The sequence below is a fragment of the Carcharhinus amblyrhynchos genome, chromosome 15 (genome assembly GCF_965287045.1).
Source record: "Carcharhinus amblyrhynchos chromosome 15, sCarAmb.v2.hapA, whole genome shotgun sequence".
NCBI lineage: Eukaryota > Metazoa > Chordata > Chondrichthyes > Carcharhiniformes > Carcharhinidae > Carcharhinus > Carcharhinus amblyrhynchos.
The window spans coordinates 42,544,416-42,558,197 of NC_137338.1; the positions used below are offsets into that span (position 1 = coordinate 42,544,416).

The window sequence follows — 13,782 nt, forward strand, 5'->3', positions numbered from 1 at the left end:
GGGCTAGATGGCCTACTCCTGCTCCTATTTCTTATGTTCTTATGTTCTTATGTACTCCATCTGCCAGACCCTTATCCATCCACTTAGACTATCTATATCCCTTTGCAGACTTTCAGCATCCTCTGCACAATTTGCTCTGCCATCCATCTTAATGTCATCTGTGAATTTTAATGCAGTACACTTGGTCCCCAACTCCAAATAATCAATGTAAATCGTAAACAATTGCAGTCCCAAGAAACATTGAAATTGGGTCATATGAATTTCAGAGTAATACATAATCATTTTGAATTAAGTCAGTGGAGGCCCATATCCCTCCACCAGATTCCCATTTATTTATAAACTCTATTATAGTTCATACAATGCTACAGATTCTGTGTGAACATCCAGAGTATCAGCAAACCTGATACTCCCAGTTACATCTACAGAAAAGACTCTCTGATTGGACAGGCAATAAAGAGCTCGATCAGGGATATATTTTCCTGTTGAACCAAATAAACAAAATCAAATTGACTTAAGGTCAACTCAAAAGAGGCAGCTCCCTAAAAGGAGGGGAACCCAAAACAAAACAAAACTAAACAGAAAGGAAACTTAAAATATCAAATTAAAATGTGATTAAGGAATCAGTAATACATCCCAGTCCCTGCAGTGATGAGCAGGCCATGAAAGACATCACCTGTGCCCTCCGACTCTGCATGCTCCATTTCCAGGGACACCTGGCTGTGAACACTGCTGCTGTAGAGAGGCAGACAGTCAGGTTGGATAACTCCCTCGATCGCCCACTGCCTAGACCTGTAGATGGCACACCTTACCAGGCCCAGGAGCAGGTTCACAAGGACCTCCTCTTCCTTCCCCGCCCTCCTCTGCACCGTAGATCAGGAGCATAGGGCTGAAGTGCTAACAAAACATCAACAAAAGATTTTTGAGGAAATTGAAGAGGTTGTACAGCCTACAACACAGAACATAGACATGGTCCATGGACTCCACAAGGTTGCAAAAAGGGCATGCTTGGGAGTCCATGAACCAGAAGAACCTATGATTGTATGGTCCTGCTGCATGCAGCACCCTCCACCCTAGGTCCCCAAGATAGTGGGGGGAGATCCCTCCGTAGACAGACCTCCACTGGGACTTCCACAATCAGGGAGTTTGTATTTCAAGAGGCTAAGCTCAATGCTCTTGTTGAAGTCATTACACATTTGTCAACAATTCTGACAACATTGAGTAAAAATCGATGATGTCATCTTACCCTCTTCAACAAATGAGCATCATATGTGAGCAGCTTCTGCAAAATTACATAACAACACGGAGTTATGCGAGCCTTATGGTTTGGTGCCAATTCTGTTTCCAGTGAAATAGCTATTTCACTGGAAACTGTCTAGTCAGCTCACTAAAGTTCCTCTTTTCCTGCTTTAGAAAATGAAACTGACACTGGTCATCTTTGGCATGAGACTCAATATCCACACCCTCTACCATCAGTGCACTATGGCTGCAGTTTGTATGATACAAAATGCAATGCAGCAACTCACTAAGCTTGATTGGACAGCATTTTCCACACTCATAAACACTCTCACCAAGAAAGGCACGAGAGCACCAGGGGCTGGGTTACATGCTCTCCGCTAGCAGATTTGAATGTGGAGGAGTCAACTAAAATCCAGCAGGTGGCCTACGTGCTGCCTAGTGGAATTCCCCTTGTCAAACTCAGAGAAAAAGGCTGAGAGATGATCAGGGCAACGCTGGGCTAAGTGCCACCTGGGCCATGGTGCTGGTGTGGGGCTGTGTAGGAGGAGGAAGTATCCAGCTCATTTGCTCTTTCTACAATTCTATTTATGTTGCAACCCACTATTTTGGAGCTTACAGTTCTTCAAGCAGCTGTCATCACACAAGTTTGCTTCAGTGACAATATTAAGCATCTAATTCTCTGAATATAACTACCTTCATCAATTGGATGCTGTGACCTTAAAGGATAGACTATATAATGTACAGTTCTATCTTAGCAACCGAAGAATCTATCATACTTTATGAAGTATAATGTTCCTGCCAGCTTAAAGTAACATATTTTCTGACTTACCATGAACATTATTACATCAATTTGTCCACAGCATAAATGTTAACAAATGGGGAAAGTTATGAATTATTCAACAAAAGTATGTGTGGCAGGTTTCATTAGTTGTTGATGACTTTTACAGTTTTAAGACATTTTTGCAGAATTACGCTGAAAATATTAGATATCTTGGCTGCAAAATTAGGTTGCATTCGCATCTGTATTTCCAGCCTTATGGGTACTCACAGGCCAAGTGAGCACTGTTCTGGGACAGGCCACTTTGGATATCAGCTTTGTGAGGTTGTCATGTGTGCTCTTGAGGTTTGCATGTTAGGTAGATTGTGTCAGCATGTACCACTGACAAGACTCTAGAAAGAGCATTTTTTAACATCAATTAATGTTCTCTCTTAACTTCAGACTGCTGAACTTGCATTCAGCAGCAACAGGAAGGTTGCAGAAGTACGTTTTAAAAATGAATTCATGAGATGCAGGCGTTGCTGGCTAATTCAGCATTTATTATTCAATTCTAACTGCCCTCAAGAAAGTGGTGGTGAGCTGCCTTTTTGAATCGCTACAGTCCATGTGGTTTACGTACACCCACTGTGCTGTTCGGGAGGGAATTTCAGGATTTTGATCCAGTGACAGTGAAGAAACAGCGTTGTATTTGCAAGGCAGGCTGGCAAGTTTCTTGTGGGGAGGGGGAGGGGAATTTTCCAGGTGGTGGTTTCCCTATGTATCTGTTGCCCTTCTTCTCCTAGATGATAATGGTTGTGGGTTTGGAAGAAACTGTTGAAGGAGCCTTAAAGTTTTGAAGTTTGTTTATTATTAGTCACAAGTAAGGCTTACATTAACACTGCAATGAAGTTACTGTGAAATTCCCCTCGTCACCACACCCCGGCACCTGTTTGGGTCAATGCACCTAACCAGCACATCTTTCAGACTATGGGAGAAAACCGGAGCACCCAGAGGAAACCCACACAGAGATGGGGTGAATATGTAAACTCCAACAGACAGTGACCCAAGCCACGAATTGAACCTGTGTCCCTGGCACTGTGAGGTAACAGTGCAAACCACTGTGCCACCGTGCCACCTTGCAGTGTATCTTGCAGATGGTACACATTGCTGCCACTGTGTTGGTGATGGAGTGAGTTTTTGGAACTGCGCTCATCCAGGCAAGAGGAGAATATTCTATCACATTCCTGATTTATGCCTTCTTGGATGGTGGACAGGCTTTAGCAAGTCAAGTGGATAGCTACTCATTACAAGATTCCTAGCCTCTGACTTACTCTTGTAGCCACATATTTGTATGGCTGGTCCAGTTCAGTTTCTGGTCAATGGTAACCCCCAAGATGTTGACAGCGGGGATTTCAGCAATAGTAATGCCATTGAATGTCAAGAGGTGATGGTTATGTGCTCTCTTGTTGGAAACAGTCATTGCCTCGCACTTTGTGACACAAATGTTACTTGCCACTTGTTAACCAAATCCTGGATATTATCCAAAGCGATGCAGTAATAGAGGAATAGGAAGAAGGGGATGGCATTAGAGCTCTGGGATTCTTGTGTAGAATATGCATATTGGCACAGATTAGTTTCTTTGCTGGAGATAAAAACTCATTGGCAAATGTCGAATATGGAGACGTTTCACCATTGAACATCTCAGCTAGGACCTCTCCACTTTTGTCATTTCCTCTGAAACATGTACTAGATTCAACAAAACTCGCAACAGGAAATGCGGAATAAATTATAAATAGAGATGTCAGAAAGGAAATCCGTGGTTTGGAGGTGAGGAATTCATGTGCTTAATTATCATTCCGAAATGCTTCACCATCCCGTTAACTGGCCAGAACTTTTTTTTTAAGAAGCTCATGAATTGAGAATTGTTATAATATTTATACCAACCAATGATCTATTCCTCCTAATTCGCCGATTTCTGCGTTACTGGTAATTCACAGAAGTTTACCCCGCATTTGCAAGGAGAAAAGAGGACTTCAACACTTTCGAAATTATAACATGTCCTTTCTCTCTTCATATGTTGTCTGATCTGCGTACTTCCACCTTGAGCTGATCATTGTTCGACTCTGTTCCCTCTTGAAAAAGTTACTTTTAAGAGCGTATCAGACAAGCTGTTGTGTGCACACGTTGCGGAGTCTGCACCAAACCCCGTCTCGAGTGACATTATCTCCCACTTCATATCGTTGAAGACTGACAGATGAGAGGAAATGACGCTCTTATCTTAACCCAACATGTAACTCATATTTTCCCCACTCCGGACACGTCTATAACTTCCGTCTAACGAATGCTAGTGCTGTGTTACCAGCTGTTGCTGCTTCAGTTTGTGAGGGTCAGTGTTCAGCTGCAGCCCCTGTGTGACACATCCGAGCGACATGGGGAATTGTTGCAAGAAAGCAGAAAAGTGAGTACAAAAGTGCACCGATAGCCAACCAAGTGTAAAAGACTCAGAACTCAATAGATCAGAGCCTTGGTCATATGCCTCCGTTGTATCTTTAAAGTGACATTTTGATCGGGACCTTTGCTATTAGATTTGAACCCAGTGTGGAAAAAAAACCTACCATGTAGTTCACCTGGTTTTAGAAAGAAAATGCCACTTTGAAAGGCGCACGATGACTCTTAGAACTGGGGCAACTTTTAATACGTTGGAAAGTTGCGAGTAGATTTGAAAAAGTGGGGCCTTTACTGACAGGGAGAGAGGGAGGGAGCAGCTGGAAATCCAGCTAGCGAGTTACTAACACCATCCCCCTATTTCTTGATGCCGCTCCAAATAAAGACAGTTGGAGAATGAAAACTTGCGATGCTTACAGCTCAAAGTGAGGGAATGTGGCTCTTGAGTTTAGTTATGAATGAAAACGGGCATCTCGGATCTTGCCAGGACTGCGCCTCGTTTAAATGTGCTTTAAACTTCACAACTTCTCACAAACAGCTAGATTAGCACGATCTCAATTATAAATGGTAGGGAAGGGGTGGGGGGAGGGGGGAGCGGGGAGGAATTGAATGGCATGCAATATTGACAGTTATGCCAGGCTTATATCCAAACTTGCATAGTCTGTGGGCGGACATCCTATATGAATGAGACAGGTGAGAACTGGCACCACTTTAAAAATATCTCCAGCATCTGCTTGCTCCTTGCACTCGGGAACTAGGCTGCCCAGGGTACGGGTGTGATCGACCTGCTGAGTCTATGGGTTCCTTTAATGCTTTAGATTGCGTGTCTCATGTCTTGGGTCCTGTGGGACTTAACTAGGCTTACCAGCTGCCTTTACTGTGCCAACACTCTTTTCCCAGTCTGTCACTGTCCTTAAGGTCAAAAGTTCTGGACCTTTCATGTCAGAAAGCCAACCATGATGTTCAGATGCCAGTGTTGGACTGGGGTAAGCACTGTAAGAAGTCAGGCAACACCAGGTTAAAGTCCAACAGGTTTATTTGGTCGCACAAGCTTTCAGAGTGTCATTCCTTCTTCAAGTGAGTGAAGAGTTGTGCCCTCAGACAAGGTGGAAATCTAGCAAGCTTGGTCATTGACATTTCCCTGCTTCTGCTAGTCTCCTAGAGTGACAATAAGAGCATATCAGCGTAGCTGTTGGCTAACTTCAAGGCTGGTCAGTTAAAGTAGTCTGACAATTTGCTTGGTATAGATAAATATAAGTTTTAGGAACATTCAGGGAATAAGTTCTGAATGTTTCTTTCAAATATTTAACCTCCATCTGATTTTTATTGCAACATCAAGGAAAGGTTCACACTTATTTTGGACATCGACATGTAAATTTCAGGCTAATGAAGTGTGTATTTCATGAAAGCACACTGATTCCTTTCAGTCCCAAACCATCAAGTTTGATGAAAGTGTTGTCTAGCACATGCTGTGTATTCTCTAGCCTGCTTACCTTATTTTAGATTAGTTCATAAAACTAAAATTAGCTTGATGATCAAGACTCATCTGATGACTTGGGAGAATAGCAAGGAGAATAAATTATAGACCCATATTACATCCTGTGTGAATTAATTCTAAGGGAAACTGATGCACAAGAGGTGCTGCGTTTCACATATTTTTCAGAACTCCAATAACAATATAACTAAATTATATTTTTGAAGCTGCTTTCAAGTGTACAATGTCAAAATGTTCTTTAATTTTGTGCATTTTCTTACTTCCAGCATTCAGCACAGGAAAAGCAAAGCAAATTGTTTTTGCATGTGTTACACAAAAGAGAATATTCATCAGACAAAATTGAATCTTACATTTGAAAGCTGCAAAAATGTTTTGATCTTAAGATGTTAGCAGAGATAAGTAGTTGATATATTGTTCTAAGCAGGTGAATCCAGTGAGCCAAAGTCATTGTCATATTTACCCTGTATTTTCTTGATGTTTCTGCCTGTGTTGTCAGATGAATCTTAACACACCTGGAAACACATGAAGAAACAGTAAAACTGATCAAATATTGTGATCCAAGTTTATTATTTGTAAATTTATACCTTTTCTTTTACCCATATTGATATCTCTTTTTCTGTTTTGGTTTTCTGGCTCTTGATTTTCCTTGCTCAGTTTTTCTATCCAGTATGTCTCTCCGCCTTGCTTCCCCAAGCTAACCTAATTATATTAATATATTGCTGTGCTGTGAGAGACTGTACATTAGATTACTCTATAGTGCAATGCAACAGAATTTTGCATAGATACAGTTTGATTGCACTCATCTTTAAAATACCAGGCTCTGCAATTAATTCTTGTTATCTTATGCTGTCAGAAACTAGAAAAAATGAAGCACAAAAGAATAACATCTTAGTAGTATTGTGCTATAAGCTGGTACTAAACAAAATCAACTCTAAAAACAAATGATCATCTTTGTACAACTGTCTAATTACATTCTGCTCTGGCTATCCATTGTCTTGATTCCACTATTCCACTAACTACATCTACACATTTTACCTTTTCAAATGGCTACTGAAAATCTCTAAGTATTTTTTTTCTTACGGCACCTTTACACTACAGTGACAGCTTGCATTTATGCAGCGCTCTGAACATAGGAAATCACCTGAGAAACTTCACAAGAGCACAATGAGGCAAAAGTTAATATTAAAGCAAAGAAGGAAATATTAGAATGGATAACTAAAACCTTTGTCAGCATCAAGTATAAAGACATTAGAGAGCTTTAGCGGCCACTTATAAGACAGATGGTAAAATTTGTAGCTTAGAATGGTACAAATTACTAAGGTTTGCAGTTTTAATGATGGTGTCTATACTTGCAATAAAATTCCTATTAAATGCAGGCATGCCCTCATATCTAGAAATGCTATGTACATTTATGACATTTACACGATGCATATGCCATGCTAACAATACACAAATATTATATGAGCATATATGAACACCATTTTTGAGAGAAAATACCAGCTCTGTGTGAGGATTGGGAGGTTATAAATCAAATTACAGGACAGAACCCAGCATCCAAATAATTGTAAATAATTTCTGTTATTTTCAGCAACAACATTGTTTTTGGGTGAGCAGTCGGTGATTTATGTAACAGGTGGTTGCATCTTATGACAGTGACTAATACCTTTTTAGTCTCTTGCTCTTTTTTGTCTTGTGTTTTAGGGATGTTCCAGTTGATTTTCTTTAGATTTGCTTAGGTTTCTGGGTACAGTTTCTGACTCGAAGGCTTCCTGTTTCTGATGCCACAAATTGAACCTACAACTCATTGTTTTTAAAACTGGCAGTAAGTGCTTTATTGATTCACTATCATACTATATGATCATGAAAATTGGGCATCAGCTGATACAAAGAGATGAAACACTCTGTGAACATAAGATCATACGAAGTAGAAGCAGGAGTAGGCTTTTTAGTCCTTTGAGGCTATTCTATAAGATTATGTGCACCACTAAGAGGGAAAATCCATACTGAGGTGAATCCAGATTGTAGTCTCTATGGTACATCTAACTAATACAGTTTTCAATATCCACTTCTATCTGTCTTAAAATCAATCATACATTCTTCACAGTTGCCTTCTGCTGTCAATGCTTTTAATGTTCTGGATTCAGTATTTGAACATTACCACCATACATTTTTGCTTCACAGCTGTTTCCATGGGGAAAAAAATGTCTGAGTTACAGATCCAAATCTAACAGTAAGGTTGGTATTTTCCATTAAAATGGTAGATTTGGGATCTCTTTGAAAACTGCTTCCTTCTTCACCTACACATTAAGTTAGACTGCTTTGCATTGGACTGAACCACTTTTAATAACATTGGTTTCAAAGGCATGCTGTCAACACGGAAATAATCATTTAGCAGTTTGGATGTTATTTACATGCTAAAGCAAGATACAGAAATGTAAATGATACAACTGAATTAGAACACATGGTCTTGTTTCATGCCAGAATTGAAAATATTTTGTTTCGTTTCCACCGTCTCCCAAAGGGAGATGCATTTGTTGGAAGTTTTCTAGGAAGACAGTTGTATCTAAAACCACTTTAAAGCAAGTCCAGATCTTATATGGAAATATATAGTTATTGTTCAAATTCAAATGCATTACATAAACATGATGCAAGTGCATTGAGTCTCAGCTGATTAACGTGTGTATTCTGTTAAGATCGGGAGAGGATGGGTGCAAGGACTTTTCCCCACTCTGCGGTTGACCATAACAGGGTATTTGTAAATTTATAAGGATGAATGTGCCAATTCAGTATATATACTTAACTAGTAATGTGCTGTTTGCAAATAATTCAGCCTGATGACCTTTCTTGAGTTTACTTGAGCAAAGGATTCATTTTTTGTAGTAGTAAAAACTACCTAGGTGAGGATATTAAAGTTTTGAAAAAATGTTAACTGACCATTGCAACGAACACACACAAATATATTGCATGCAAGTTACCAAGTAGCAGATGTTAAACTTTTGGCCAAATTAAAATTTAGCAATAAAAGGGAAGAGATAAAGAATTCACTGATTATGAATCCTGTTCCATTGTTCCTGGCTGGGATAGTTCATAAAGCTGTAGTCCTTGTTTTTGTCTTCCCTTAGAAACTCTATGATTAAAAGTCTTTAGAATCTCCCTGTCTGCTGTTCACAATAGGATATAAGCAGACAGTGTTCACGTTAGCTGAGAGGGAGGGAAAAACAAGCAGCTTTTTTGCTGCCTTTAGATGTTCCTTTTCCACACACTGCCCCAAAAGACAGCAGGGATTTGGAATAAAATGGTTTCAAAAGTCAAAGAGTTTCAGACATATGTTGACTGGCCATTGATCACAACGGAAAATAATTCAGCAGTCTATTGATATTAACAAAGGATCTTCTACCTCTCATGGTCAAAACCATTGATATACAGCAGAGGTAGAAAGGGGTCCCTAGCACTTTTGTTGTACACAATCAATTTTGTGAGTTCGCATTTGTTATTTGGCAGTCCTGGAATCAGTAAATCTGAAGCCTTGTTATCCTTGCTGTTTAGGAGTAAACCCTGACAAAAGTAAGTGCGACATTCAACAAAGATCAGTCCAGGCATGTTCATTGCGATCCACCTCTTAGAAGTTTCCAGAAGCTTGGCCAACTTGCAGTCCCAAATGCCAGATGACTCATGGCATCCTCTTAAGTCAGTGTCTATATTTTAAACGTTGAAACTGCCTTTTTAAAAATGTTCGATCTGTGAGTTCAGCAGATGAAATTGAACTTTAATATCTGACAACAGCACACCTCGGTAACGTCTTCCCGTCATGCAGAATTAAACATCATTTGTTAGGAACCTGTCATTATAAGATATATGGAGAAGGAAAACACATGGCATCCATCTCCACTTTTAGCCTTACTGTTATGGCTATATTCTTTTAGTTTTGGTACCCAGCGACCAGAATTGTTGGGGCAGGAAGATACTGTATCTTCCATTGACTATGCTGACAGGCTGTTATCAGAATTGCACTAACATTGCAAATCCTGCCAGCCTGGTCTACTTTGATCAGTTTTAACTCTTCATGGTATGCTTTTATTAGCCATAGATTTAATTGCTCAGGTTCAGGCATCTCTACAAATCTGACTTCTAGGAAGTTGGTGGGAAGTAATTTGATTTGAAGCTTTGGTACATGTCTGGACTTGCTTCCTGCACCTCACTTGTGGAGGACTTAGCCTGTACATTGTTGGGTTTGTTGGGGTTTAAAACTTGAGGTAATTCATTTGATTTACCAATGATAACTCCTCTTGGATTTTGCTGTTTTACCTCTTAAGGTCTCCAAATGTTGCATTGGGTTTGAGGTATGTTCGCTTCCCTTTGTTTTTTTCTCTTGAGAAAGGATTTCCCCCAAACCTGTTCCATGTCCTCTGGAACATTACTGCCTACAGGTAGTTGTTCAATTCCTGCAATACCATTCCCCCACACCGCAGCTCATCAACAATGTACGGCTTCTCTCTCACCATCTCCTTGTCTGCTTGGAAACTTTGCTGGTCTCCATTTAAATATGAAATGAAGTGTCTACCAATCGAATATTTGAGTCACTCAGTTAATCTTTTTTAAACTGCTTGGTTTCTTCCTTAATTTTTTTTAACCCCACAGGTCTGGCTTCATCCTTTTAACCTCTTTGGTTTCTCCTTCTGGAACTTATATCTCTTTTAACTCAACAGTCTCACTTCTGTTTTTTTCTAATACGACTGGCCTGGCCCTGGCCTCTGCTGACTCAGGCTTTTCCATATCCTCTTCAGTCCTCACATGTCTTATTGCCCTCTGCAAGGCCTCGGAATCTTTTTCAGTGTCCTGCACCACTAGAGAAGCTTCCTCTTGTCTTTTCAGCCTGTTATGACCATGTGAGGTGGGGTAAGAATGACCCTATTCTTCCAGTCCAGGTCTGACCGTAACAATTTCTCAACTGTAAAGGTCAAGGCCAGGGCAGAAGAGTTAAAAGAAGTCAAGGAAGGACCCATGCAGTTTAAAAGACTTGAACAGAGTGACCCAAATATTGGATTGACGACGCTGTTAGAGAGAACGTGCTTTGCCAATACTGCAGGAATCCTGCTATTTACACTTTCAGGTTAGAAAGAATTAGACAAGGTTTCCAAATTTAAACAAAGGCCAAGATACGCTTATGGAAACTACTTCCCAAATAAAAAAGCTAGGTAAATGGCAACAATCATGCACCTATCACATTCATTCCCTGGGGCCTCACACTGCTGAGTACTGATGATAGAATAAGAACTCAGGCTTAAAGTTTTTTTTTAACAGTGTGTGAAGAAGATAAAATAAATGCGTATACAGGTTAGCTGTCCTTTGGCTTGTCTTGACATGATGATTCCATATTGTGACCGTTTTGTTCAGTTGTCTTCCTGGGTTGAATTGCATGGAGCACATTTCCATATTTTTCCCTGAAAAATCTCAGTTTGCAGTAAAGTTCTTGTCTCAGGACAGTTCATTTACAAACCTGGGCACAACACTTTTGAGAGATGGAGAGAGGAGAAACAACTTCTTTGAAGTCTTTAAGTGCAGCATTCTCTCATCTCTCCAGCTTGGTAAAATGTTCTGAAAATCCTGCTGACTGAATATTCATTTAATCCATGCCTGCTGCTAAGTAATTTCATTTTAATGTCTCACTTCAGAAATTTTTGAAAAGTTTCAGGATAGTGTAACTGACAAAGGAAATGGGCTTTCCACACTTCCCAAAGAATTTGCATGTCTGTTCCTTTTCATCCACTTATGGAACACAAGTTTAATATTGTAACTGGCTGCCAGTGTTCCATTGTTGTGATATGACTACAATTTATTTAATAAAACTTAGCCAGAAAAAAGAGTTTTAAATTGCATATACTTCTTTTAAAAAAGCACATCCTTGTAATAAACCTCTCTGGACTATCCTGGACCTTTCAGGGGTATTACCTTTCAGATTGCAAGATCATTTTCCAACTGAATGTTGACTCCTTGCATGAGATTACACCCACTGTTACTAGTCCCATAATTAGCTCACTCTGCAAGTAAATTTTTACCAGTGACATCTCTACACTGTCTCCTGTTGAGTCCCTTGATTAACTTTTCGAAATTAACCTTGCTATTGTGTGGCAATTCTTTAATCTCCCTCTCAGGCAAGCTTGTAAGCAGCCAGTGTCTCGGAGAATACTGATCTCCTTTTCCTGCTCATTTAATCAATTAGGAATCATCTTTTCCTTGAATACAAACTCCTGGTTGTTGTTCTGGCCAGCAATAATGCCTGAACATAAGCAAGACCAGTTCCATGGTCACTGATACTAGTTTGATGTCGGACTCCCTGCGGATCCTCAACTCCCTGTGGGCCCTGTTTGGTGCCCTTCTGCCTCTTTTCATTATTTCTCTTTTCTATCCAACCTCTTTCTGCCTTATCTATCTGCCCCTTGTCTGTGAGAGTTACTACATCTCAGTATACTCTGACTTAGGGGTCTCTGGGTCATATGTCATGAGAGCTGGTTGTCTAGCTTTGGACAGCTTTTGCACTTCCAATTGGGAGTGAGTTTTTGAACTCCATGAGGAGGACTATATCTCAGAAGCTTTCATTAATGGTTTCTATCTTACGTGCCTATATTAGTGCAAGTAAAAGCAAGTTGCTTGATGTTTTCAGACTCGGAGTAAGTTTGCTTGGGGTGTTTTTAGATGATACAGAATTTCTGGTCAAAAGCCTCAGGGCCTAGTTCACAAGTAATGAGGATAGCTTTCTTAGTCATTTCATGATTGACTTAAGTCACATCGGATAACATAACGTAAACTTTGTGAGTTTTGCCTACTAACTTGTTTTGCATCAGCAGAGTCTAATTTTTTGCTGGCCATTTTATTTGCTTTGAAATCTTCTCAACTGAAATGAAAACTGCTTCTACAAATCCCTTCTAAAATGATGGAATAATGTGCGAACACTTAAAATGTTCAGCACTTTGCCACTTGGTTCTCCTCTCGCTATTGATGCTCTCATTGTATCCCATGGATCTTACCACTCTCACCTCATGCTACTTCAGATGAAAGCCTGCCTCTTCTTCTTTTCTTTTTGAAATGTTTCTTCTTGCTCTATAAATATGTCTTTGTGCTATATAAACGAAAGAACTTTCACTTATATAGCACTTTTCATGCCCCTTTCTCTCTTTTTCTTTTCCTTCTTTCTCTCTTTTCTTTTCTCCAGTCTGGAATTCTAGCCCTAGCTTTTTCTGTTCCAGCTGTAGTTTTGCTGAAGTTAGCTGCCTGTTTCAGTATCTATGCTTATCTCTGCCTTCTACAATTTAATGCTACAATTGCTGGCCAGTAGGTTTTGAATTTTTCACCCAATTTTCATCTCAAAATATCTAGACTCCACAATTCTTCAAGGAAGGAGCTTTGAACTGTTTGAGAAAAGCGCTAGCTTCAGAAGTGGATATCATGTAAGTACTGGAGTACTGTACACAAGAAAACATAGATTGAAGATTTTAAATATATATGTCTCAGGATTCATTTAGTTTCTAATTCCAGTTTCTCTCAGAGAAAAAGTAAACATGCTCTGCTCATTGCAAAATACACACACGCACATGCGTGCACATACGAGTTAAAAGTTAGAAAGTAGAAGTTAACTTTTGGCCAAATTATAATACAATGATAAAAGGCTCAGATACAAAGAGTTCACTGATTATGAAACCTTTTCTGTTGTTTATGGCTGACATGATGTGTTCATGGCTGAGGCAGTTCTCAAAGCTGTGGTCCTTGTATTTTCTTCCCCCCTACAATGCTACTTTGTAATTTCAAGTCTTCTTCAGAATTTCTCAATATGCTGTCCACAATATAATATAAG

The 13,782-nt window shown here is 39.8% G+C and overlaps 1 protein-coding gene across 1 annotated transcript in view; it reads left to right on the top strand.

Annotated features, from left to right (window-relative positions):
• Positions 1-4,320: 4,320 nt before the first annotated feature.
• LOC145352974 (uncharacterized) overlaps positions 4,321-13,782 on the top strand; it is a 43,243-nt gene continuing 33,781 nt past the window's right edge. Inside the window, exon 1 of the mRNA XM_080203281.1 lies at positions 4,321-4,451. Within this exon, the coding sequence (XP_080059407.1) occupies positions 4,423-4,451 (29 nt within the window). The 5' untranslated portion in view covers positions 4,321-4,422. The remainder of the gene's footprint in view (positions 4,452-13,782) is intronic.